We start from the raw sequence: 25,700 nt of genomic DNA on the forward strand, positions 1-25,700 counted from the left end.
ATCATGAATTACAGTATATTAAACTCATTACACTCAGCTACAAGCTGTCTTCACTAACATCCCAGTGTAAAGACATTACGTTCGCTCTGGGCTTCACACCTGCTTAGGGCCTGTTTGGGAGCTGAGGCCACTGATGGCTGTGGGAAGAAGGTGGATGGGAAGGACAAGCAGTGAGGAGTCTTTCCCCTCTCCCTACCCCTTTCCCTTTTTTCTTTTCTAAGTTCTTGCTCCCCTTCCTGATGTTTCCCCTTTTTGCTTCCCACCCATGTCCCTCTTCCCATCTCCCTCTGCTCCCCACCTCCTGGTGGCTCTGTCTAGTGCCTGCTCCCACCCACACACTCAGAGTGGCAGAGGAGGTTCCCCCTTCATGTGTGGGAAAGTTGCCTAGTGGTTAAGGCACCCCTGCTCAGGTGTTCTGGGTTTGATTCTCTGCTCTGCTCCAGACTCCCTGCTGAGCCTTGGGAAAGTCACTTCACTTCTGTGTGCCCTAGATCCCACCTGCCAAATGGGGCTAATGTTGACCCTGTTTCCTAGGCTAAATCCATTCATGGCTGTGTGATGATGGGGGAAAAGGAGATACCAATGTGGGTAGATGTGAGCTGAATTTCTTCACAGCGGGAGAGTGAGAGCCAGCTCCGTGCAGGGGGGACAGGAGAAAGAGACGGGCTCAGGCCAGCTCTGCACAGAGTGGGGTCGGGGCTTCAGCCATGCAGCTTCTGCCACTACCTTGGCTGGGGCTCCCAAGCCGTGGACTTCAGCTGCACATCTTCTTCCAGGGTCCAGGGCTTCTCCTCTGCCACTGCTCCCAGCGCGGCTCCTGCCGGGGTCCAGGGCTTCTCCTCCTCCTTCCAGGACAGCTCCTGCTGGGGTCTGGGGCTTCTCCTCCTCCTCCTCCCACCCCACCCCACCCCAGTGCAGCTCCTGCCGGGGTCCGGGGCTTCTCCTCCTTCCCCACTCCAGCGTGGCTCCTGCCAGGGTCCAGAGCTTCTCCTCCCTCCCCCTCCACCTCCCTTCAATGCAGCTCCTGACGGGGTCCAGGGCTTCTCCTCCCCCTAATCCACCACTGCACCCAGCCCTAGCCTAGCTGGGCTCCCTTGGGTCACCTGATGCCGGCTGTGGCCCGAGTCGAGCCTGGCTGGCACGAAGCAATCATACAGGTGGACGCCATGTCCATCAGTCCAAGAGGTGTGGGGAGGCCCTAGGTTAGCAGGGGCTGGCAGTGCTGCTGCTGATAGCCCAGCACTCCCACCCACATCTAACCCTAAGGCTTTTTTTTTTTTTTTTGGTGAGACTCACTCAGCCCCTGCGGGAGCAGGGAGGTGGGAAACAGCTGATCTGAGCCTGCCCACCAAACAGCTGATTGCAGCTGCATGCAGGCTACCCACAGGAAACAGCTCATCTGCCAAGGCACCAGGAAAACAGTTGATCCCTGGCTGCCAACAGCTGGTCATCCCAGTGAGTGCTGATCACACCCAATTTTTTTTTCTTTGGGTGCTCCAGCCCCGGAGCTCCCATGGAGTCAGTGCCTATGGCATCACATACCTGCAGGACAATAGCCCTAAGAGTCTATGTCAAACTGGGTGGTGTTACAAACTGGTGGCCTGTGGGGGCGGTCAGCATCTAGATGGCAATGTCGACACACTTTTCAGTGGGTTTGGAGCACCCAGGCCAGCTATGGATGTTTAATTGCTGTGTAGCTGCCTTTGTCCCACCAGCCATGTGTCATGCCCACCTGAATTAATTGTTCTTGTTACAGTTGGTATGGCAACACCCATTTTTTTATGTTCTCTGTGTATATATACCTTCCTACTGTATTTTCCACTGCATGCATCCGATGAAGCGGGTTTTAGCCCACGAAAGCTTATGCCCAAATAAATTTGTTAGTCTCTAAGGTGCCACAAATACTCCTAGTTTTTTTTTGCTGATACAGGCTAACACAGCTACCACTCTGAAATTAGTCTGAGTAGTCATATTGAATAGCATGCAGTTTACTAATAGTCGGCCTTTCAAATGAAACCTTATGAATATATATTCTCTCTGTGGCACATGGACATTAAGATCACATGGCAAATAATAACAATACTTTTTCATGGTGAAGACAAGGCCCCCATGTCTTAGTTTCTCTCTCATGTCAAATTAAATAATTACACTTTGTACAACTTATCGAAAGGGCTTTGGGATCCTTGGATGCAAAAGGCTGTATAAAGTGCCAACTCTGATTATTTAACTTTTCGTAAGAGTAGGAGTTTGCGCCAGTGTCCTAGCTGCAGTTTTGCCTCCCTGTGCTGTGCTGTGTGCAAGCAGGGTGACCAGACAGAAAGTGTGAAAAATCAGGACAGGAGATGGGGGGGTAATAGACACCTATATAAGAAAAATCCCCTAATATCGGGGCTGTCCCTATAACACAGCGACATCTGGTCACCCTACTTGCAAGCAAGCTGATGCCTACTGGCCATGTTACAGCCAGGCCAATTCCAACACAGCTAGGGAACCCTGGAACATCTTTTCATAGTGCCCACACATGGCCCAAGGTAAGAGGCTATGAACATCACCTTTCCCATCTGCCCTTCATAGCAGTGCCAGGCCAGTGGGAGACCATGGGGATGCACCCGGAATAGGGGCTGGAACTAGCTTGAAACCGTTTCCATGAGGGTTTACAGTTTGGGTCAATGGCTCTCACCACCCCCGCTGTACAAAAGGTTCCAGCGCCCCTGGTTCCCTGGTTGGCAGAACAGGCCCCAGCCGCAGCCAGACACCAGGAGACCCGACTGTCCGTCGGGGCTCAAAGCGATTGCCACGGCCCGCAGCATCCCCCGGCGCGGCGAGCCCTGCGGAGCGGGCGGGGCTCGGCGCTGCCGCTCTGACCCGGCCTGGCCGCTCAGAGGCGCGGGGAGCACAGGCAGGGCTGGGGGCCTTTCGGGGGGCGGGGTGGGGGCGCTGCGCGGGCCCCTGAGCGCCGCCGGCCCCTCTGGCAGGGCGCCAGACCCGCGCCCGAGCCTGAGCCGCTTGCCCGCGCGCGGCCCAGGCCCGCCGCAGCCCGGCCCGACGTGAGAGGCGAGGGGAGGCGCCGGCGCCGGCGCGGCTGGGGCTCCGCCCCCGTTTCACTCAGAGGCCCCCGCCGGCTCCTCCCTCCCGGTTGCTGAGTCGCTCCTGGGGCCGCGGCAGCATGGCGGCCGTGGAGACCCGGGTGTGCGAAACGGCTGGGTGCAGCCACGAGGCCAAGCTGCAGTGCCCAACCTGCATCAAGCTGGGCATCCAGGGCTCCTACTTCTGCTCCCAGGTAAGCCCCGGCCGGGGGCCTCTGCCCCGGGGGGCGCCAGCTGCCCGCCCGCCCGGGCTCACGCGGCGGCGGCGGCAGTCAGGGCTCTGCTTCCTGTCCGGACAGCCCCGCCAGGCTCCCGCCGCTGCTGCTGCCGCTGCGACTTCTCCGCGGCTCTCGGCGCTGGGGGGCGAGGAGCCCGCTCTGAGCCGGGACCCCCGGCATCTCCCTGCGCTGCTCCGGCGCTGGCCGTAGTTTTCGTGTGGCTGCGAAGTCCTGTGATTTTTTTTTTTGGTTGCAGTGAGCAGGCGCTTTCAGGTGGGGAGAGGGGGCAGGTGTGTGGCTCGGGGAGAGAGTGAGGAGCAGATGGGCCTCTGATCCGCGCCGCGCGGCTTCCAACTTTGCCCCCTTTCGCCCCGAGATCCGCGTTTGCAGTGGACAGGCAGAAACACACGCTTGGTTTTTATAGGCTTGGGCTGGAGGATGTGTTCCGTTTGCAGAGGCGAAGTGCGGGAAAGATTGTACTTGGACCCTAGAGGAAAGTTCACACCAGAAAATTAGACCCTGTAGGAAGGTACTTTACTCGGGGCCATGCTTCTGGGCTGGATGCAAGCATGTGGAAATGCTGAAACAGTTCTCCTTTTGTGTCTTTCACTATTACACTTCACCAACCTACATCTCTTTTCAGCTCTGTCATCTGTTTCCTTCTCCCCCAATCCGCTTTTGCTGGACTTAATAAACTACAAGTTAATTTGCAGTTCAGCTTGCTCTGTCAGATTCACAGTGCATTTCAGAAAGAAGGGAATGAGGCATGTCAATGGGAGATGGGGTAGTGTTTGCTTTTATTTTCACAGAAATCACATTGTTATTGTGTAGGAAGTTAGATGTTGTGGACTGGATTTTATCTGTGTAAATCTGCCTCTATTGCCCCATATATGTGTGTAATATTCCAATTTTGTGTAGCCAGAGTAATTGTAGCATGAAAGAGTTTTTTCTCCATGTCTCACATTTGTGGTATCCTCTTTAAAAGTATGTGCTTATACTTTAAAATGGAACCCGAAAATCAAATTGCTTTAAAAATGTTTCTGTGCCTAGGGTAACATGGACTTACTGCTTTGAAAATATGGCTTTTCTGTTTTTCTGGGTACATTAATTAAACAAGCTCTTGGAAAATATGTTATAGGATTTGCAGATTTAAGGTAAAACAACTATAATTCAGGGTTGGTTAATCACCTCTGTTTTTTTTTTTTAAGCAAACCTGACAGGCCTCAGTTACTACTACAGTTGTAATATTTTTCTAAGTTAGAAAAATGTAAAATAAACAGTAAAACAAACAGTTTAATTCTTGCCCATTGACCTCAGTGAACAAATAGTGATATTTTGGTGCATAATTAACGGGTGCAATTAATTGTCAAAAGTATCATTGATGATAAGAAAAATAGGATTGATACATTTATTTATAAGGCACATGAATCCTCCTGCTTCAGGGTATAAGCCAAGTTTTAACTGCTTGGAGTTGGGAAGAAACTTCCCAAATAGGTAGGTTATTGCATATTTATTGCTATAGAATCCTGCATCATCTTCTGAAGCATCTGGTTCTGTCCCTTGTCAGAGACAGATGCTAGACTAGATGTACCACTGGTCTGATTTGGAATGGTATTTCTGATTCTCTTGCTCCTATGAGGGTTTTGCGTATAGAGGATTTGTGGGATTGGCTCCATGGTCTCTACCCATTGTAACCTGCTGCCCTATGCAAAACAGGCGATACAGATTTATTTTCGGTATGTATATAGATACTGCTTGGTGAATACAATGTATTGTAAGTGAGCAGCCATTCAATAAAAGTCTGTGGAGAAATTCTAGCAGTATCTGCAGGGTTTTTTCACTCTCTCTCCAATCTGCAGAATGTCTGTAGAGGTAAAGGGATTCTTATTTTCTACTTTTCTACTGGAATACCAAGTACTGTTGTAAGATATAAGGAAAATAACTCAAAATTATAGTGCAGCAGCTTATTTTCTAATCACGTGACACAGAAAAGCCATGTGACCTAATGGATAGAGCACCGGACTGGGACTTGGGAGACCTGGCTTCTGTTCTTGGCTCTGCACCTGAATGGCTGGATAACCCTTAGGCAAGTCACTTCACTGCTCTGTGCCTCAGTTTCCCCATTAGTAAAATGTGGGTAATGACATTCACCTCCTTTGAATAGTGCTTTGAGCACTATGGATGAAAAACAGTATAAAAAACCTAGGTGTTATTAAAAGTCAGGAAATCTTGCAAGGAGCTACAGAGGCACAGGTATTGCTATGCCGCTGTAGTTCTGTAATGCAGATGCTTCCTACAGCAATTAAAGGTGTTTTCCTGTTGCTGTAGTTAATCCATCTCCCTGTGTGGATGTAGTTAGGTCAATGGAGGAGTTCTTCCATTGCACCCAGTGTTAGGTGGGCTTAAGTAAATCACTCAGGGGTGTGAAAAATTCAGGCCTAAAGTTTCAGAGAAAACAATAAATTCCTTAGGAAGATCCTGAATCCATTCATATTCAGTGCATATTTTCACACTCCAAAATTGTTCCTGATTACTAGTTTGTTTGCTCTTGGCATAGGCTGGAGAGGATATTCCGTGTGTCCTCATATAGAAATGCATGTACTGATTTATAGAACTGCCCACTGTGGAAAATGTCTAAAAATATAAGTAGTAATATATAATTCAATTCAAACAGTTAAATTTATGCAATATTAAAGCTGAGTGTTTAAATGCAGAGTAGTGAGGAAATTAAACATTTAATCTCTTTAGTGTTTTCTATAGTGCCCAAAGTCATAGTATTGAAGTGTACTTTCAAGGAAATAATATCTGGATGGCGAGATCCCTAGAGGACTGTAGTCATCTTCATTTCTCCTTGCCCTGGTAAAGATCACTTTTCTTGTAAATGAAGTTATTTCTCCTTTCATTCTCAGAGAGAGGAGGTTTTAGAAATTTGCCCTACAAATGGTTACTCTGAATTTGTCTGACCCTCTCTTGAATTTTGTTTCATGGTCTTAGGCCCATTTAGTCTATCTAAAATTAATCTTTCAGTTTCAGTTGAATATGGTATTCCTCTTCGCTTCTTGTCCTAACTGTTGGGTAATATCCATCTGTTTTGTTACCCAGCTACTCTGTTCTACCCCAAAAGTTGCTTCATTTTAATGGTGGGTAAAGACAAGGTACGTATTCATTAATTTTTCACAAGGTTATTGTGAGGGTTAACATAGTTATAAAGCATTTTGAGATATTCAAATGAAAGGTGCTAGAAAAGTACAAAGCATTTTTACTCTTTGTCTGAAGAATGATTATCCTTATTTGTGATTAATCCTTCCCAGTAGCAAATTGAAACAGGTGTCTCGGTACCCCAGATCAGGAGGTTGATACATGGAGCTGAAGCAGGATCTGTTTTTTCTAGTAGTAGTAGCAAAGGCCTCTTTAAGGCAGGGGTTCTCGCAACAAATTTTTTGGTGGCCACAGAGTGCGGCCTTCAACTCTTACTGGTGGCTGCCATGGAAATTTTTCTTAAAATACTTAATTAACTGTAGGGAAAAGTAGGCACATATATGTCCAAATCATAGTAATTTATTTATGTAGGATGGGTTTTTTTTTTATTTGCAGACTTAATAATAATGAATAGTTATCTCTATTCTTTACTGGACCTAACCAGAATAGAAACACAAGGTGTTTTGCATGTTCTTGTCTTTGTTGTTGTTTTGTTTGTTTTTTGCTTTTTTGGTTGCGCATTTTTTTTAGACTTGCTAGCTAGTAAGTCTGCTTCTGTGACAAGTGATATCTATAGGTTTGTTAATATCACTATTTACAGCACCAGACTTGTTGGCTGGCTGGGGGGCAGTGAAAAGTGATGTTTACAAACATACGAATATCACTTTTCACAGCAGATTTAATCAGCTGGGAGACAAATTAAGCCTTGGATGGGGATGTACGTAGGGAGGCAGTGAGGGCCAGGGGTGATGGGGTGGATGGGTGAGGGGCAGGGTGTGGCAGTGGGGGCCAGGGACGATGAGTGGGGGTGGTGAGCCTGAAGCCCAGCAGCTGTGGGATGGAACACATGGCTGCACAGCCAAAGCCTGGAGCCCATGGCTCGCCAGCCACCGCGTGGCCTGAGCCTGCTGCCCGTCACCCAGGGTTGAAGCCGGAAGCCTGAGATCCACAACCTCCAGGAAGGTGGGGAACTCACACCGGCTGTCTGTTCCTCCGGTGTTTGTGGCTCCAGAGGGGAGGGGCTGCTGCTTTGCCCCCCCCGCCCCTGTCACCACCCAGAAGGCTGCGCTGCAAGAAAAAATTCTGGTGGCTGCATGCGGCCATGGAGGCTGCATTTGAGAAATGCAGTTTTAAGGTATGTGAATAATAAATGCACAGAGAGTACACACATTCCATAGACTTCTTATTCCTGTGGAGATCTTCCTTCTAAGTAATGGGTTTCAGAGTAGCAGCCGTGTTAGTCTGTATCCGTGAAAAGAAAAAGGGGACTTGTGGCACCTTAGAGACTAACAAGCTTATTTGAGCATAAGCTTTCGTGAGCTACAGCTCACTTCATCGGATGCATCCGTTGAAGTGAGCTGTAGCTCACGAAAGCTTATGCTCAAATAAATTTGTTAGTCTCTAAGGTGCCACAAGTCCTCCTTTTCTTCTAAGTAATGGTCAGGCTCAGCACTACTTAGATTTAAAAACCATATGAAATTCAGCTACTACATATTCAGCTAAATTCCCTGTGATTCTCCTAATTTATCACATTTTATTTCAAAACCAAAAGTTTTCAAACTTTTAAAAGCTCACACTCCGTATGAATTGTCTTGGGAGGTTGTTGAATTCTCATCATTGGAGAGTTTTAAGAACAGGTTTGACAACAATCTAGCAGGGATGGTCTAGGTGTACTTAATCCTGCTTCAGGTTGACTTCTTAAGGTCCCTTTCAGCCCTACGTTTCTATAATTCTGTGACCGTATGAGGACTATGTATTTAAGAGTATGAAATTTTAAGGCTAAACTGTTTTATGTTGTGTTTTTTAAAAAAGTTCATTCTCACATTTGTGCATTTAAAAAAGTTTTTGGTTCATATTCATGTAACTAAAAGCTGGCTTAAATACCTTCAACCCTCCCCAGTTTTGCAATGAGTCCTGTAGGCAATTTTTGAATATTGTGCGCAGCTTAAATCGGGTTTTAAAATGGAATGTGCAGCTTAACTGTTGGACTACTGTATTGGTATAGTAAAATGGACTATACATTTCGGGGCCAGTTCCTTGACAAGGTTGCACAAGTCACCTCAAGCAGAGTTGGGAATAGAACCTGGGGCTATACGGTATATCCAAGTCTTAGCTACTAGCCGCAATGCCTTTCAGATTGAATTGATGTGCTAAATATATGTGATTAGATTATTTAGTGATAGCTACTACACCACACTTGTACCTGCCTCTCCGAGGCTGGGTTAGATCCTAGGATTCCTGATCTGCAATATTTAAGTAGTTGCAGGGTGGATTTGATTTTAAATCAAATTGATTTAAATCACGAGTCAGGAAGACTTGATTTAATCATGGATTTCTACAGAAGTGCATTCTTGTTGGTTGTTATAACCTTAATACATATTCTTCACAACTCAGAGATATATGTAGGTTTCATTTTTAAGGTACACACTATACATTTTTAAAGTGATTCATTTTGAAAACTTTTCAGATTAGTTTTACAGCTATATCAGAAAATGAATGATTGTTTGGTTATTTCATTTGCCAAAGGTAATTGAAGCAGATATTTATGAAGTCATTGGGAGGTGAACGATCTCCAATTCAACAGATTAATTAATATTTGGAGGATTTTCTTACTAAGCTGTATTAGGAGGAGAACATCACCAGACAGACATTTACATTGTTTTATTTAACTAAAACAACAACGTTATGTATGCTGGATTTTTTTTCTTCAACAGCAAACATATAATACTTTAACATAACAAGCATATGAATTTTTGAATTTAGTTAAACATTCAAGTTTCTTAAAATCAGGTTTGTTTTTGTTAAAATGGTTTTACTAAAATAGTTAAATGAAATAGTTGATTGATTAATTTTTTTAATTATGTCAGCCAGGTCAACTTGAGAAACTTAAAATATTGGCGTCTGCAGCTCCAAGTGCTTAAGTGACTTGCTTTCTTTAAAACATCATCAGCAAACATATATTTCTTGAATGATTCACCCTTAGCTCTGAAGTTTATTATAGTTGGCATTATGGAGGGATGATTGCTGGATGTCCATGTCATAGCCAACTCCTTTTCTTCAGCAGTTAAGGTTTGACCCTGGTACCGCGTATTGAGAATATTTGCAAGAAAATGAGCTGGAGATAGTGCTTGTCCCATTTGCTTTTTTAATGCTTGTAATTTAACTCTGTCATTGCATATTCTCATTTTAAGATCTCACTCAGTTCCTTCCAAATTTCAACAGCATCAGCAATAAGACAGCTATTTCCCTGCATTTTGTTCAAAGCTACAGAAATGGGCTTCAGGGTACTCAGCATGTGTTCAACATTTCTTTTAAGCCCAATGTTGACAACTTTGGCTGTGACAGTGCCATCTATGTGTTCATGATTTCAGTCACAAACTGTCATCAGATTAGGCCAGGTTTGAGAGAGTGCTTAAAACAGTCCACTATTGAGTTCTGTCGCATGTCTTGTGGGAGAGTTAGCTTGGTTCCGCCCACTTTTTTCAGAGCAGCTGCTGCAAATGGGTTGTTATGGAAGTATTTTGCAATTTCAATAACATTAGCCTTGATTTCTGGAACACTGAAGTCTTTGGTTAGGAGGTGCATCAAATGAGAGCACTGCAACCATATGTTATTAGCTTGGGACTCTCTTCTAAATAATTTCTTCTCATCTTGGATACATTTGAAGCATTGTCTGCGACCAAGCTGCGTGGTAGACATTTGAATTTTTTTCCCCACAGTTTGCTATGGCTTTTACTGCTATTTCTTGTAAGTATTTTGCTGTGTGTGCATTTCCTGATGTATCAATTCTTTCTGTAAGGAAGACGTACCCTTCTTCTGTTGTCACACAAGCACATACAACAGGATCATATTGACGTTGCTCCACCCATCAAGACTCAGGTTAACAATTTCACCCTCTAGACCTTTTGCACACTGCTCAATTTCTCATTCATACACTTTATCCAGCAGTTTGCCTGCGATATCTGCTCTGTTAGGTGGATTATATCCTGGTCTTAATGACTGAACCATGTTAATAAAGTGTGGGTTCTCAAACATATGGAAAGGAGAGTTTGTTGCATAAACAAACTGGGCAATTTTTTCATCACTTACCTCTTTCTGTAATCTGCTGGTTCTTATCACAAGCTTATCTATAGTTGTTTCTGGACGATGGAGGTTTTTTCTTTTTGCTATGTGACATACATGATGTGACTGAAACACTATCATTGGCAGATAACTCCAAAACTGTAGAAAATGATGGTGATCTTGAAGGTGGATAGTCTTCAGAATCCTGTATGTTGAGGATGGATTCTCCTAAACAAATAAGTCAATGCAGTTATTTAATTATTATTATCGTACTGCTCATTTAGTATTACTCATTGCATTCACTGACACTCAGTACTACTTTAAAGGTGAAATTGTAAAAGGAAGATCTGCCTATTTCAGCTATTTATTTTTTATCACAACTCCATCTAAAATGATAGTACCACAGAGTAACAACTATATTTTTTTCTCAAACATGAGAATTCAAGAATAGTCCAGAAGGAAGACAGGCAGTCCTTAAGAAAGAAGTAGGAAATAAAAAAGGGTACCAACCTGAAGATCCTGCATGTTCAGACACGTTCCTTTCATCATCTTCAACGCGGCTTCCTCCCGAGAAGGAACACTTCTCATGATGTTGTTTCATTCGGGCAACAAGGCCTTGCATTTCTTTGTTGCACTGTTTGCATTTTGCACCCATGCCTGTCTTACCCATAGGTAGAGGAACTTCATTCAAATATTCCCAAACTGAATCTCTTTTGTGGCCTCCTGCCATTATAGGTTTTCCCTTCTAGTGAGAGAATGGTATGGTAGATCTCAAATCAATGAAAGCTACACTCAGAAAGCCCTCAAGACTTCTGGAATATGCTGCTCAAACAGTTCCACGTTTGTTTCTTCTGTCTGTCCCTCCCTTCTCACATTTATCGCTAGACTTCTTCTCCTTGTCCAGATCTATTCCGCTCTAAAAAATCCTCTATTCATTGAACTTTTTTGGAACTTTGGCCTTTTAGAGAGAGGTAAGGGATTGACTCTGTGTACACAAATTTGCAGAGGGACAGTAGGGTTGAGGTCTGTTACTTCTCACCTCTTATTTTATTTTATTTATTTATTGCTGTTATCTCTGAAGACATAAATCCACAGTTTGAGAACTGCAAAACTAAGCATCTCTGATAGTATCTTTTAGACTGAGAACTGAGTCCCATTGGGTAGATAGAAAGATCAACCTAAATAATCTATACAGAAGCCCCTGGAACTCCATAAGATTGAGTCCCTAATCCATGAACTATTAGAACTCATTTACAGGACTTTTCTTAAACATGACATGAATATAATGTCTCATACTATAGCATTAGAATTTATAATCCCTATTCCATGGTGAGATATCTTTGAGCTATAATGTATCTTAATTAAAACTATCTTTAGATAAAATGCTTTTTGCGGAAAAACTTATCAAAAAAAAAAATCCAATTTAAATAATTTTTTTTTAAATTGATTTTTATCCACCCTGGTTGTATAACCTGTTGGCAAAGTATGTGCAAAGTTCCCCTCTAATGTTGGCTTACAAAGAGGATAACAATTTCTGGGGACTTTCAGAACCAAGAGGTCAAACCTGCTGATTACCCCTATTAGAATTTATGCTTTCACGTGGTAGAATTTTTTTTCTAATTTTCTTGTTGATTACTAAATCGTTTTATTTAATTGATGCAGCACTGTTTAAAACAGGTTCATAGTTAAAACCTTTATATCTGTCCACTGTTATGTGACAACCCAAATTTGTCCTGTATTTTGTCACATATTTGTCATGCATTTTGGTTGCTAGTGTGACCTGACAGGTTTTTAGGTTGAGAGCAATGCTGTCTTCTGCAGCTCCAGCCACAATAATAAGAAATAGAATATCTACACCTCTTTTTAGTGGATTCTTTCTGAACAACTATAGGCCTGATCCTGCAGTCATTTACTCCTCAGCATAGTGCTTCATATTGTGAGAGCTTTCATCAAAATCAGTGGGACTGCTCAAAACTCCTTAATGGTTGGTGGAATAGAACAGTGTTGCTTGTGTACATGAACTATTTTAAAAACCCTGAAAAGCAGCACTGAAGACAGCACCTTGTGATACAGGTGCCAGAGCTAGCTCTGCCATATAGGCAAAAGCTGACAGTGGCTGTTCTCATTGTGTGACTTCAGGCTGTAGGATGTATTTTCCTGGTAAACACTCTTAAGCCGTAGGGCTGGCCTACACTCGAAAGTTAGGTCGACCTAGCTGTCAAATGCAGTAAAATTCTTAAATGAACCAAACTGTACCATAGAATCTTTATGTATAGCAATTCCGTGCTCTAATAATAAGACTATAGTAGTAGGGATATATTACCAACCACCTGACCAGCATAATGAAAGTGACTCTGAAATGCTCAGGGAGATTAGAGAGGCTATAAAAATAAAAAACTCAATAATAAGAATAATAATGGTGGATTTCAACTATCCCCATATTGACTAGGTACATGTCACCTCAGGATAGTATGCAGAGATAAAGTTTCTTGACACCTTAAATGACTGTTTCTTGGAGCAGCTAGTCCTGGAACTAGGGTGACCAGATGTCTCGATTTTATAGGGACGGTCCCGATTTTTGGGTCTTTTTCTTATATAGGCTCCTATTTCTTCCCCCCCCCCCCTCCCAATTTTTCACACTTGCTGTTTGGTCACCCTACTTGGAACCCACAAGAGGAAAGGCAATTCTTGATTTAATCCTAAGTGGAGCACAGGATCTGCTCCAAGAGGTGAATATAGCTGGACTTCTTGGTAATAGTGACCATAATAAAATTAAATTTAACATCCTGGTGGTGGGGAAACGCTACAGCAGCCCAACGCTGTAGCATTTAATTTCAGAAAGTGGGACTTCACAAAAATGAGCAAGTTAGTTAAACAGAAATTAAAAGTTATAGTGCCAAAAGTAAAAGCTCTGCAAGCTGCATGGAAACTTTTTAAAGATGCTACAATAGAGGCTCAACTTAAATGAATACCCCAAATTAAAAAACATAGTAAGAGAACCAGAAAAGGGCCTCTATGGCTAAAGAACAAAGTGAAAGAAGCAGTGAGAGACAAAAAGGCATCCTTCAAAAAGTGGAAGTTAAATCCTAGCGAGGAAAATAAAAAGGAGCATAAATTCTGACAAATGAAGTGTAAAAATATAATTAGGAAGGCCAAAAAAGAATTTGAAGAACAGTTAGCCAAAGACTCAAAGTAATAGCATACTTTTTTTTTTTTTAAAGTACATCAGAAGCAGGAAGCCTGCTAAATAACCAGTGGGGTCACTGGGTGATCGAGATGCTAAAGGAGCACTCAAAGATGATAAGGCCATTGCGGAGAAACTAAATCAATTCTTTCCGTTGATCATCATGGCTGAGGATGTGAGGGAGATTCCCAAACCTGAGCCATTCTTTTTAGGTGACAGATCTGAGGAACGGTTGCAGATTGAGGTGTCATTAGAGGAGGCTTTTCGAACAAATTGATAAACTAAACAGTAATAAGTCACGAGAACCAGATAGTATTCACCCAAGGGTTCTGAAGGAACTCAAAATGTGAAATTGCAGAACTACTAATTGTAGTTTGTAACCTAGCGTTTAAATCAACTTCTGTACCAAATGATTGAATAGCTAATGTGATGCCAATTTTTAAAAAGGGCTCCAGAGGTGATCCCGGCAATTACAGGCCCATAAGCCTGACTTCAGTACCGGGCAAAATGGTTGAAACTATAGTAAACAGAATAGTCAGATACATAGATGAACATAATTTGTTGGGGGAAGAGTCAACGTGGTTTTTGTAAAGGGAAATCATGCCTTACCAATCTACTAGAATTCTTGGAGGATGTCAACAAGCATGCGGACAATGGGGATCCAGTGGATATAATGTATTTAGATTTTCAGAAAGCCTTTGACAAGGCCCCTCACCAAATGCTCTTAAGCAAAGTAAGATGTCATGGGATAAGACGGAAGATCCTCTCGTGGATTGGTAAGTGGTTAAAAGATAGGAAACAAAGGATAGGAATAAATGGTTCATTTTCAGAATGGAGAGAGGTAAATAGTGGTATCCCCCAGGGGTCTGTACTGGGCCCGGTCCTATTTAACATATTCATAAATGATCAAGAAAAAGGGGTAAAACAGTGAGGTGGCGAAATTTGCATTTGATACAAATCTACACAAGATAGTCCCAAGCAGACTGCGAAGAGCTACAAAAGGATCTCACAAAACTGGGTGACTGGGCAACAAAATGGCTGATGAAAGTCAATGTTGATAAATGCAAAGTAATGCACATTGGAAAACATTATCCCAACTATACATATAAAACAATGGGGTCTAAATTAGCTGTTACCACTCAAGAAAGAGATCTCGGAGTCATTGTGGATAGTTCTCTGAAATTATCCACTCAGTGTGCAGCGGCACTCAAAAAGTGAACAGAATGTTGGAGATCATCAAGGAAGGGATAGATAATAAGACAGAAAATATCCTTTTGCCTCTATATAAATCCATGGTACGCCCACATCTTGAATACTGTGTGCAGATGTGGTCGCCCCATCGCAAAAAAGATGTATTGGAATTGGAAAAGGTTCAGAAAAGGGCAACAAAAATGACTAGGGGTACGGACCAGCTTCCATGTGAGGAGAGATTAATAAGATGGGGACTTTTCATCTTGGAAAAGAGATGACTAATGGGGGATATGATTTTATAGAGCTCTATCATGACTGATATGGAGAAAGTAAATAAGGAAGTGTTATTTACTCCTCCTCCTAACACAGGAAGTAGGGGTCACTAAATGAAATTAATAGGCAGCAGGTTTAAAACAAACAAAGGGAAGTATTTCTTCACACAACGCATAGTCAGCCTGTGGAACTCCTTGCCAGAGGCTGTTGTGAAGGCCAAGACTATAACAGGGCTCAAAAAAGAACTAGATAAATTCATTGATGATCGGTCCATCAGTGGCTATTAGCCAGGATGGGCAGGATTGGGGTCCCTAACCTCTGTTTGCCAGAAGCTGGGAACGGGCAACAGGAAATGGATCACTTTATTACCTGTTCTGTTCATTCCCTCTGGGGCACCTGGCATTGGCCACTGGATACTGGCTAGATGGACCTTTGGTCTGATGCAGTATGGCTGTTCTTATAATTAATATATATATATAATTAAGCTGACCTAAGCCCCCGTGTAGACAGCAGTAGGTTGATGAAAAAATTCTTCCATCGGCCTTTTGGAGAGGTGGATTTACTACAGCGATGGAAGGGGTTCTTGCGTCACTGTAGTAAGTGTCTACAGGACAGCGCTAAAATGGCACAGCTGCAACAGTGCAGCTGCAGCATTTCTAGTGAAGCCTTAATCCCCTCCTGTGACTTGCGTTCTTTTTGATTGAATTCAAGTCTCAGACTGCAAGAAATGATTTTGTAAATATTTAAAAGGGGGTGTGGGTGTTTCTTGAAAAGATTGTGAGAGGAAGTATGGTCCAGTATTTAGGATGCTGGTGGCCCAGTTTCAAATCTCTGCTCCACCACATCCTACCTGTGTGACACTTAGTATCTCCGTGCCGCAGTTCCTCTTGCGTAAAGTTGAGATACTAGTGCTTCTCTACCTCACAGGTTTGTTGTGATGCTAAATCTACAAAAGATGGAGGTTCTCAGGGACCATGGTAATGGGGACCATTCAAGTATAATAGATAGAAGTATCTGGAATGACGGCTGCAGCAAGATCTAACCTGACATTTGCTCTGTGAAGAGCAGGTCCGTGAATATGTTGTAGAATTGTCCGTTTTACAGCTTTTCTTACATATAATCAGTAAACAGAGCATGTAACATAACATTTAACCATCATTTGTCGTACCCATGTGCCAGAAAATGGTGTTGGCAGCACATCAATGCTACAGTGCATACCTATATCAACATTTCAATCAGCAGATGTTGAGCTGGCTCCCTGAGGGAGAAGCCAGTTGGACCGATTGACAGAAACTCTCTCTGAAAGGGAAATAATCCCACAGATTTAATATTGATTGTAGTCCGTTAACTTGAATCCAGAAAGGTAAGTTGAACACATTGCTCCTAGTGAGCATCAGGTTGAGCTCATGTCTAGGTACAGAATTACTGTAATTGTTTGTAGTGTTCTGAAGCCAAAATAAATGTGTGAATTTGAAAGGGACAAGATCAAATTAAAGTTACAGTTCTGTTTTTTGTGCTGCTGTTTCAAGTTACATCTAAGATTACAATAGCCAAGAGCTGAGGACAGTTTTTCAGTTTATTTTGTAATTTGGAATTTTATTTTGTAAATTTATGTAGTAATTTTCACTGTTTCCTCTACAAGTCAGTTTTCCCCTTTATGTGGCGCTCTCATACAGCAAAAGAGGAGAGAAATACATTTGGAAAAAATAGGTTCACATGACTGTAAACCACAAAAATTGTCAGAAGGACTCATAGAAAATGATTCTTGAAATAGCTTTTAACTTTTTTAAATTGATTAGATTTTAAGTTGATTGTATCCCTTTAAAAGTAACTTTTCCCATTGAAGCCAGTCATTGTTTTCAAAGATAGCTACACTTGTTTAAAATTTGTGAGTCCATGTATATAGTCTCGTCTCCTCCCTCATGCCCCCACATTCACCACCCAGGAAGAGAGAGGCTAATTGGGGGTATCTCTCTCTCTCTCTCTATTTTTTTTTCGGGGAGGAGGGACGGGTGTCTTCATTTTAGTGTTAAATTGCACCCTGTAGTTTTCAGACCTGTTTTAGTAGTCAGGGGTTGAGTATGTGCACACACTGGTTTTAATAAATTGCTGGCTATGGCTAGCCATTTAAAATTATGATGATTCATCAGTAGCACTAGGCTTTCCTTATAAAGGAAAAAAGTGTTTATTTTTTCTCGGAAATTCCAGCTGTTGATGTAAATCAATGGAATTGCCCTCTTCCAAACAGTTAATGTGATTAAATACAACCAAAAAAATCTTCTTGTGAATTAGACTTTCTTCTACAAGAACAGAAAGTTTAGAGCTAAGAATAGAACACCATTTGTAATTAGGCTTTCAGATATATGGAGAAAGACTAAATATCTGCTGTTTAGAGATATGCGATGCTTAGCACAGTGGAGAAAGTCAGTGACTTTCACCAAGGGCTGGCGTGAAAGAGTCAGGCAGCCTGACCATACTCTTTAGGCAGCTGATCAGAGTGTGACTGAATGAACAACTTGAAAGGTATCGTGTGATGCATGCATGCATGCATACGCACAGTATGTGTGATGCATGCATGTGTTGTGTGTGACTATGTCTACACGTAAGGTGGAGTGTAGAGTACGTACACTGCATGCCCCTGAGCATGGGTATGAATAGCATTGTAGATAGCGAGGCACTGCTTAGGTGAGTAAAAATATGCCAGAACCTTAGGGTATATACCAGGGGTGGGCAAACTGTTTGGCCCTAGGGCCACATCTGGGTATGGAAATTGAATGGTGGGCAAAGAATGCTCACGAAATTGGGGGTTGGGGTGCAGGAGGGGGTGAGGACTCCGACTGGGGGTGTGGGCTCTGGGGTGGAGCCAGAAATGAGTTCAGGGTGTGGGAGAGGGCTCTGGGCTGGGGCAGGGTTTGGGGTGCAGAGGGGGTGCAGTTCCAGCTGGGGGTGTGGGCTCTGGGGTGGGGCTGGGGATGAGGGGTTGGGGGTGCAGGAGTGTGCTCCGGGCTGGGACCGAGGGGTGTTGGGGCAGGGTGTTGGGGCACGGGAGGAGGTCAGGCTCCAGTTGGTGCTTACCTCAAGCAGCTCCTGGAAGCAGCAGCAGCATGTGTCTCCCCCCCCGCCCCCCCGGCTCCTACATGGAAGTGCGGCCAGGCAGCTCCCCTTGGCCGCAGTTCCCGGCCAGTGGGAGCCATGGAGACGGTGCTTGGGGTGGGGGCAGTGCGTGGAGCCTCCTGGCTGCCCCTATGTGTAGGATTCGGAGGACATGCCAGTGCTCCTGGAGCTGCGTGGAGCCACAGCATGTGTGGGGCGGGGCAAGCCCCCAACCCCGCTCCCTGGCTTGAGCATTGGAATGGGGCAAGCCCTGGACCCTGCTCCCTGACAGGAGCTTGAGGGCTGGATTAAAACGTCTGAAGGGCCAGATGCAGCCCCTGGGCCATAGTTTGCCCACCCCGGTATATACTTTACATGGCTCTCTACACACCCAAGCAGTGCCTCCCATGCCTATGCTGCTACTTTCAGCCATGTCGGGTCCCACTGCCTGCCCGCTGCTGGGGCCTTTCCATGCCACGCTGAAAGGCTCCAGTGGTGGGGCAAGGCTCTGGTAGGAGGAGGCAGCGGGGAAAGGCTCCAGCAGCTCCTCACTGCTGAAGCCTTTTGCCACTGTAGGAACTTTACCCGCTGTCTCCCCACCCCTGCCAGAGCCTTTTACTACTTTGTGTAGATAACATACTGCATTGTGTGGGGAGTTTGTTTTTTCACTGTGGCATGTAGCTTACATATAGGGCACATACTGTCGCAAGTGGAGACAAGGCCTGTGTGCATGTAGAAAATCACACACACAACCCATTGCTGTCAAATCCACCTCTTTCCCTACTCACAGATATCCATCTGTAGTTCTAACAGGAAATAACTTAGTTTTCAGCTTTCCTGCTGTCTTCCTCCCAAGTACCAGTCCCATTTAGAAATGGCATATATTGGCCTGCCAGCGAGGGCTGAAGGAGGTTCCTTTTCAGCACTTTATTCATCCACCCTTCTATTTTAATCTCTTCTTCCCTCATTGTTTTTTACCTTAATCTATTGCTTGCCCCCAAATCCTTTCCTTATCCTCTGTTTCTCTCCTTCAACTCTTATCCGTTCTGTCTTTCCCCACCATTCACTATACCACCCTGCCCGCCCATTCAGTGCAGATTCATTCCTTTGCTTTTTCCTATTCCCATGAAGTCCTGTATTCATTCTTCTTTCCATCCACATTTTCCCTCTCTCTCTTCTCCCCATACGCATCCTCCCATTTATACACACTCTTGCCATGCTTTACATTCAGGCTCACTATCTCCATTCATTTTTCTCTATTTTCTATTTCTTTTCTCTCTGTCTGGTGCAGGGGTGGGCAAACTTTTTGGCCCGAGGGCCACATGGGGGTTGCAAAACTATATGGAGGATCGGGTAGGGAAAGCTGTGCCCCCCCCCCCCCCCCAAACAGGCTGGGCCCCGCCCCCTGACTGCCCCCCTCCCACTTCCTGCCCCCTGACTGCCCCCCTCAGAATCCCTGACCCATCCAACCCCCGCCGCTCCTTGACCCCTGACCACCCCCCCCCCCCCGGACCCCTCCCTAACTGCCCCCCTGGAACCCCACCCCCTATCCAACCCCCTTTCTCCCTGTCCCCTGACTGCCCCAACCCCTATGCACAGCCCTGACAGGCCCCCCGGGACTCCCATGCCCTATCCAGCCCCCGTTTCCTGACCGCACGCCCCTCCCCCACAAACCTCCGCCCCATCCAACTGCCCCCTGCTCCCCGTCTGCCCCCAGGGACTCCCCGCCCCCTTACCATGCTGGAGCCAGCCATGCTGCCTGTGCTGCCTGGCAGGAGCGGCAGGCCAGGCCGCTGGCGGCGCAGCGCGCTGAGACTGTGTGGAAGGGGGGACAGCAGGGGAGGGGCCAGGGGCTAGCCTCCCTAGTCTGGAGCTCAGGGACCGGGCAGGACGGTCCTGTGGGCCGGATGTGGCCCACGGGCTGTAGTTTGCCCACCTCTGGTCTAGTGCATGCCTGCACACATATACCCATATATTTTTCATCTGTGCGCACATCATGCCAGTTGAACCCTGTTGCTGCCCCTACAGAGGCGCCCTAACCGAGGCAGGCAGAATGCATGCTACAAGAGGAATTATCCTGCCCCAACAACCCAGGGAGGGGACCATCGTGGTCCCAGGTCTGGTTCCCAAATATTTTCATCTTGCAAATCACTTCCTATGCTAGAGAAACTCTCCTGCACATGTCCCCTCCCACTTGAAACACTAGGAAATGTGGTAAGCACCAAGCATGCATTGGCAGGGAGGTGGACTGGATGATCGAATGAGCCTTTTCAACTCTGACTGCTGTGATTCTATGAACTGCCCGATATATCATCCTTGTTGCAACTATAGTGGTTGGTTACACAGAAAAGTAATACTGGGACAATATCAAGGAGATGAGAGGAAATCAACTTGCTGTAATAGAATGGTTGCAGCTGTTTGGCTCGGTTCTCTCCCTTTTGCATTATAAACCAGTTGAATACAGTATTTTCCAGTCTTAACACTGGCAGTTAAAGTAGTTTTCTTGAGTATTTGCTAAAGTAGATAATAGAATCCTTGTTAAATATAGTTTGTCATCCATTTTGTGGAGATCACATTCTGTCCCAGACAACCGTGATTTTTATATTTTCATTTTCAGGAATGTTTTAAGGGAAGCTGGGCCACTCACAAGTTACTACACAAGAAAGCAAGTAAGTAAGCTCCTTATCCAGTCTTGAATTTGTATATCAAGATCAACTATTCATGCTATTGCAAGTGTTTTTTTTTTTTTCTTCAATCTAGTTTCAAAATGTAAAATAAGGGCTATCTGCTGGCCTAAGTTATACAGTGTACTCTGCATATTCACTAATGTGCGTGCATGCATGCGGAAGCATGGCTGTGGATTTTTCTGAGGTACCTGGCAGCGTGCACTGCTCATCTGAGATTCAGCTTCGGCTCTAAACTGTTACTATAGATCTAGGTAAAACTAAAGACTTGTGGCATATAAATCTCTTGTATTCATGCCACACCCGTGTGTGACTGAAATATTGCTGAGAGCTAAACTGTGAACAGAGAAAGGAGAACAAGTTATGGCATTGAGACATTGCCAGACTTTTTGTATTTTTAATGCCTGAGGCCAAAAAAAAAAAAAAAAGTTTGAATGGTTATACTAAAATGGAAATGACCTAGACAGCCAATCAGAGTACAGCTGTGCTGGACATTTAGTGCTTATGTATGCAGAAAAGCTCTGTAACATTTTTTTACACTAGCGCTATCAGTGGTGGCAGCTGTTGTGAAACCAGGTTTTAGAGTTTTTAGTGGGTGGCACAGTAGTAGAAATATATGCACTTGGCCTACGCTACAGGTTCCACTATCGGTAGCATTGGCGCAGAAAAAGGCTGGCAAATTTTCCCTTGTATGAACTCATTTGTATGTTCCACAACTGTAGAGTTGTTGTGTGTATACAGTTCCTTGAACTCTGATTGTGGGTGTCTGATTTACATGCCTGTGTGGTTACCTCTCGATAACAATATTTCATATATTCAAATCACTCTACTTTGGTTGTTATGATCCATTTGCTCTGACTGGATACGTTACTCATACAAGTCTGACATTTGGGTGGGCGGGCAATTATGCGGGGGCTGGAAGGGCAGCCTTAGAAGTGTATGGGGAAGAAAAATACCCAACAACAAAGAAATGGATGAAAGGGGAATTGGCACTAAAAATAAGTGAGAGGGATTGAAGCCAAACTCTTGACTTCCTTCTCCCCACCCCCTACCTTACTTATCTTAAGATCAGTAAGACTCTTGTTCCCAGAATAAATTGTCATATGTGTTTTTATTGTTTGGGAGCAGCACAGAAAAACACTAATGAATTTTTCTAATTTAGACTCTCCCCAGGCAACTCTTGCCACTGTAGCATTCAGTATTGGATCACTTTGCACCATTGCAATGGCAGTATAGACAAGAAATGCAAATATTTTAGATGCAGTGGTGCAATTAATCCTCCCAGTGCAATCCCACAGTGCTCCTGCCCACTTGTCAGTGACAGTTTTGACAGCTCAGTGTAAAGCTACTCACTTCACAGCAGTGTAAAGGCCTGAGAGCACCTGAGCAGTTCTTCACTGGTCCTGACTCTTCCAGTTCCCCTTCCCCTGATGCCACTAACTCCTGAGTTCTAATGGATAATTCAACATAATTCTAAATAGTACTTTAATAAAGTTTTTCAGAAAATGCAAACCTGAAAACTATTTTTTTTTTTTTAATTGTCCCATGTGGGATTCACCTAAAGAACAAAAATCTTTATCAGCCATCATTCGGGTAGATGCTCAACACTAGACACGCAGACTCTGATGAACTTACCTCACTGGGATTGCCATGGCAGTCTGTTCTCATACTCCTGAGATCTCAGAATGGGAAAGCAGAAACAAGTAATCATGTCGCTAGGTAAAGATGATGCAGCAAGGCTACTCCCTTACCCATGAGTTAATCCTCTTATCTCTCTATGGTATTCTAGTACTCCAGTCATCTCCTCCAGCTCTCTTGGAAAACTGATAAAGAACTGTATTGCATTAGCTTGGGGTTACGCATGACGGAGGGAACTTACTGCACTACTTTGAAGGGCATGGAGGGAAGGATGGCCTCTCTCTAGTCTCTTCTCTTTCTGTAAGAAGGAAACTTTTAATTCGGCTACAAAACAAAACAAGAATCCCATAACGCAGTGTTTCTGAAACTGAGGTCGGCAGACCCCTGGGGGTCTGCGAGGGTACTCCAGGGGGTCTGAGAGTCATGTCTGGGGCTGCTGGCCGTGCTGATCAACTCTTCCCTCTCCATCCCAGGGCCTTCTGCACTCTGCGGTTCAGCCATTCAGCGGCATGCAGGAGGTGCTGGAGGGAGAGGGGGGGAGCGGGGACTGGGCACGCTTGGGGGAGGGGGCGGAAAGAGGCGGGGAAGAGGAGGGGTGGGAGTGGGGCAGAGGCATAGCCACGTGTGGGCCTGGGTGGGCCATGGCCAACCCACTTAGCATCCAGGCCCACTCCCCAGCCCCAGCTGTGCTCTGGCCCAAGCGCTTGTCCTGCTCCGCTTGCCCAGCGCTCCTGCCAGGGCCGGGTGGGGGGAGCGGGGCAAGCCCCCATGCCTCAACCCTGCTCTCAGACTGGAGCACTGGTGGGGCAGTTGGAGTGGGGCAAGCCCCCACGCTCCCACCCCGCTCCTCGGCAGGAGTGCCGAGCAGGTTGGGGCAGGGGAGTGCCCATTTTTCTGGGGCCCCGGGTTGGCCCGGTAGCTAATCTGCCATAGGAGGAGGGTGAGTGAGCAGGCAGCTGGTGGCGGTAGAGGAGATATTCAAAAACGGTAGGCCTGCTGCCTGGGGGAACCAGGCCTGGCATGGGGTGGTAGGACCTGGAAGGGAGCCGAGAGTCATACACGCTTGAAAGCAGCATTTCCTCCCAGAGCTGGGTGCGTGCCTTGGGCCCCAGGGTGCCTCTGGCCAGAAGGTCCATCCATGGCCCCCAACAAGCCCGGCTGCAGGGGTGGGGGAAGGCTGCCCTCCCAGCTCCCCGGTAATTGCCCGTCCACCTGAAGTTGGGGCCCACCCAAATATCCCATGGTGGCTACGCCACTGTAGTGGGGCCTTGGGGGAAGCGGTGGAATGGGGTGGGGCCTGGGGCTGAGTGGTGAGTTTGGGGATCAGTGAACATTTTTAAATAAAAATGGGGGTCCTCAGATTGCTAAAGTTTGAGAACCGCTGCCTTAACCGAAGGGGCAGAGATGTATTGTCTCCCAAGAGTTAATAAAAACAACACAGAACAGAGTATTGGGGAATCTGAATGAAAATCACTTCCCCTCAATAATTAGATTTCGCTTGCTTGGTGTCTCCAATATCATTGTCCTACAAATCCTTGCATTTTCCTTAGAGTAAAAACAAGGTAGACAAGACCTACACTTCTAATGTTAAAAAAAAAAAAAAAAAAAAAAAAAACAAACTAGGGAAAAACACTTTCAGACTTTTTTGTGAATATTGTAAAGAAGCAAAAAAAAAAAAAAAAGGGTGCAAATCGAGATGTGTTTTGTCCTTTCAGGCCACCTTTCGATACTCTCCAGATTTTTGGAATAGGAAGTTAGTTTGTCCCAATATCCTGAAATTTAGGGTTTTTTTTATTTTGCAGAAGATGAAAAAACTAAACGTGAAGTTTCATCTTGGACTGTGGAAGATGACATTAACACAGATCCCTGGGCTGGTTATCGATATACTGGTAAACTTAGGCCACATTATCCCCTAGTAAGTAGCTACGTTGTCTATTACAAGTGGCAGAAATAATATCTGATTATTTTTTTCAGATGTTTTCAACAATGAAATCAGGAGGGAAAGTCCTTGGCAATTGAGTCATTCAGAGAAAATGGTTACATATGTGTATTATTACGTGTGTGTGTGTGTGTGTATATGTATATATTTTTAAGACTACCTACTATGATCCTTCCATTCATGATGTCTGGTATGGGACATTTTATGGTGAAAAATGGGAAGGATAATCATAAAGAATGCATGAGTTAAAATAATAATAGAGTTGGAAATTAATCCCACTGCAGGAGAGTAAGGGGAGGAAGGAGAATAATTAAAAATCCCCAAATAAAGAAAACTTAGGTTTGTTGGAAATCTGTGAAACTATATTGGGATAGATTTTCAAACTTTTGCACCTAAATCCCATTGAAAGTTATGGGTTTATGATACATCCGAGCTGTTTGCTCCTGCAACAGTATTGCTGCCAACACCACACTATTGTTCCCATGGCTACAAAGCATTAAAAAATTAAGCTCCTGATCTTGCAAAAACTTGCATACGTGTTTGACTTTATGCAGTGAGTAGTTTCTTCTCAGTCAGTGGGACTTTTCATGGTGTGTGAAGTTACGCTTGTGTGTAATGGATGGTCTACATGAGAAAGTTGCACTGGCATAATTTTAATGAGTTTAAAAACTGATTTAGTGAAACCAGCACAAAACGTTGTGTAGACACTTATATTTTGATCTGAGTGTCTTATTTTGGTTTAGTTCAAGTTGGTAATAAATCAATTTACACGTAATCTGTTTAGGCCATTCTTAAACTGAAATAAGATGGTCTACACAGCATTTTGTGCTGGTTTTACTAAATCATTTTAAAACACACCTTTAGTTAAACTGGTGCAAATTTGTGGGTAGACAAGGCCGAAGCCTTTGCAGAATTGGGGCCTAAACTATTGAAAGGACAGAAGAAACAAGTACTCTAAAATACATTACAGATTATATCCAGGCGTGGTGGCCTAGTGACACTTTATTTGTGCTTCTGTCTATCAAATTTACTTGTAGTGTAGCCCGCATCACCAAAGTATCTTCCTGATGTTTTTCTCAGTGTACTGCGCGGGTAGGTAGAACAGCCCAGTTGGGCCTGATCACATCCCAGATC

The 25,700-nt window shown here is 44.6% G+C and overlaps 1 protein-coding gene across 2 annotated transcripts in view; it reads left to right on the forward strand.

Annotated features, from left to right (window-relative positions):
• The first annotated feature begins 3,045 nt into the window (after positions 1–3,045).
• The window catches only part of METAP1 (methionyl aminopeptidase 1), a 41,154-nt gene continuing 18,499 nt past the window's right edge, over positions 3,046–25,700 (forward strand). Inside the window, exons 1-3 of one of the 2 annotated variants that reach the window (XM_007063015.4) lie at positions 3,046–3,280; positions 20,923–20,974; positions 24,430–24,542. In XM_007063015.4, the coding sequence (XP_007063077.2) occupies positions 3,167–3,280; positions 20,923–20,974; positions 24,430–24,542 (279 nt within the window). In that variant the 5' untranslated portion in view covers positions 3,046–3,166. The remainder of the gene's footprint in view (positions 3,281–20,922; positions 20,975–24,429; positions 24,543–25,700) is intronic. The other variant, XM_037896951.1, reaches the window with a different exon arrangement.

This window comes from Chelonia mydas, chromosome 4 (assembly GCF_015237465.2).
Source record: "Chelonia mydas isolate rCheMyd1 chromosome 4, rCheMyd1.pri.v2, whole genome shotgun sequence".
Classification (NCBI taxonomy): Eukaryota; Metazoa; Chordata; order Testudines; family Cheloniidae; genus Chelonia; species Chelonia mydas.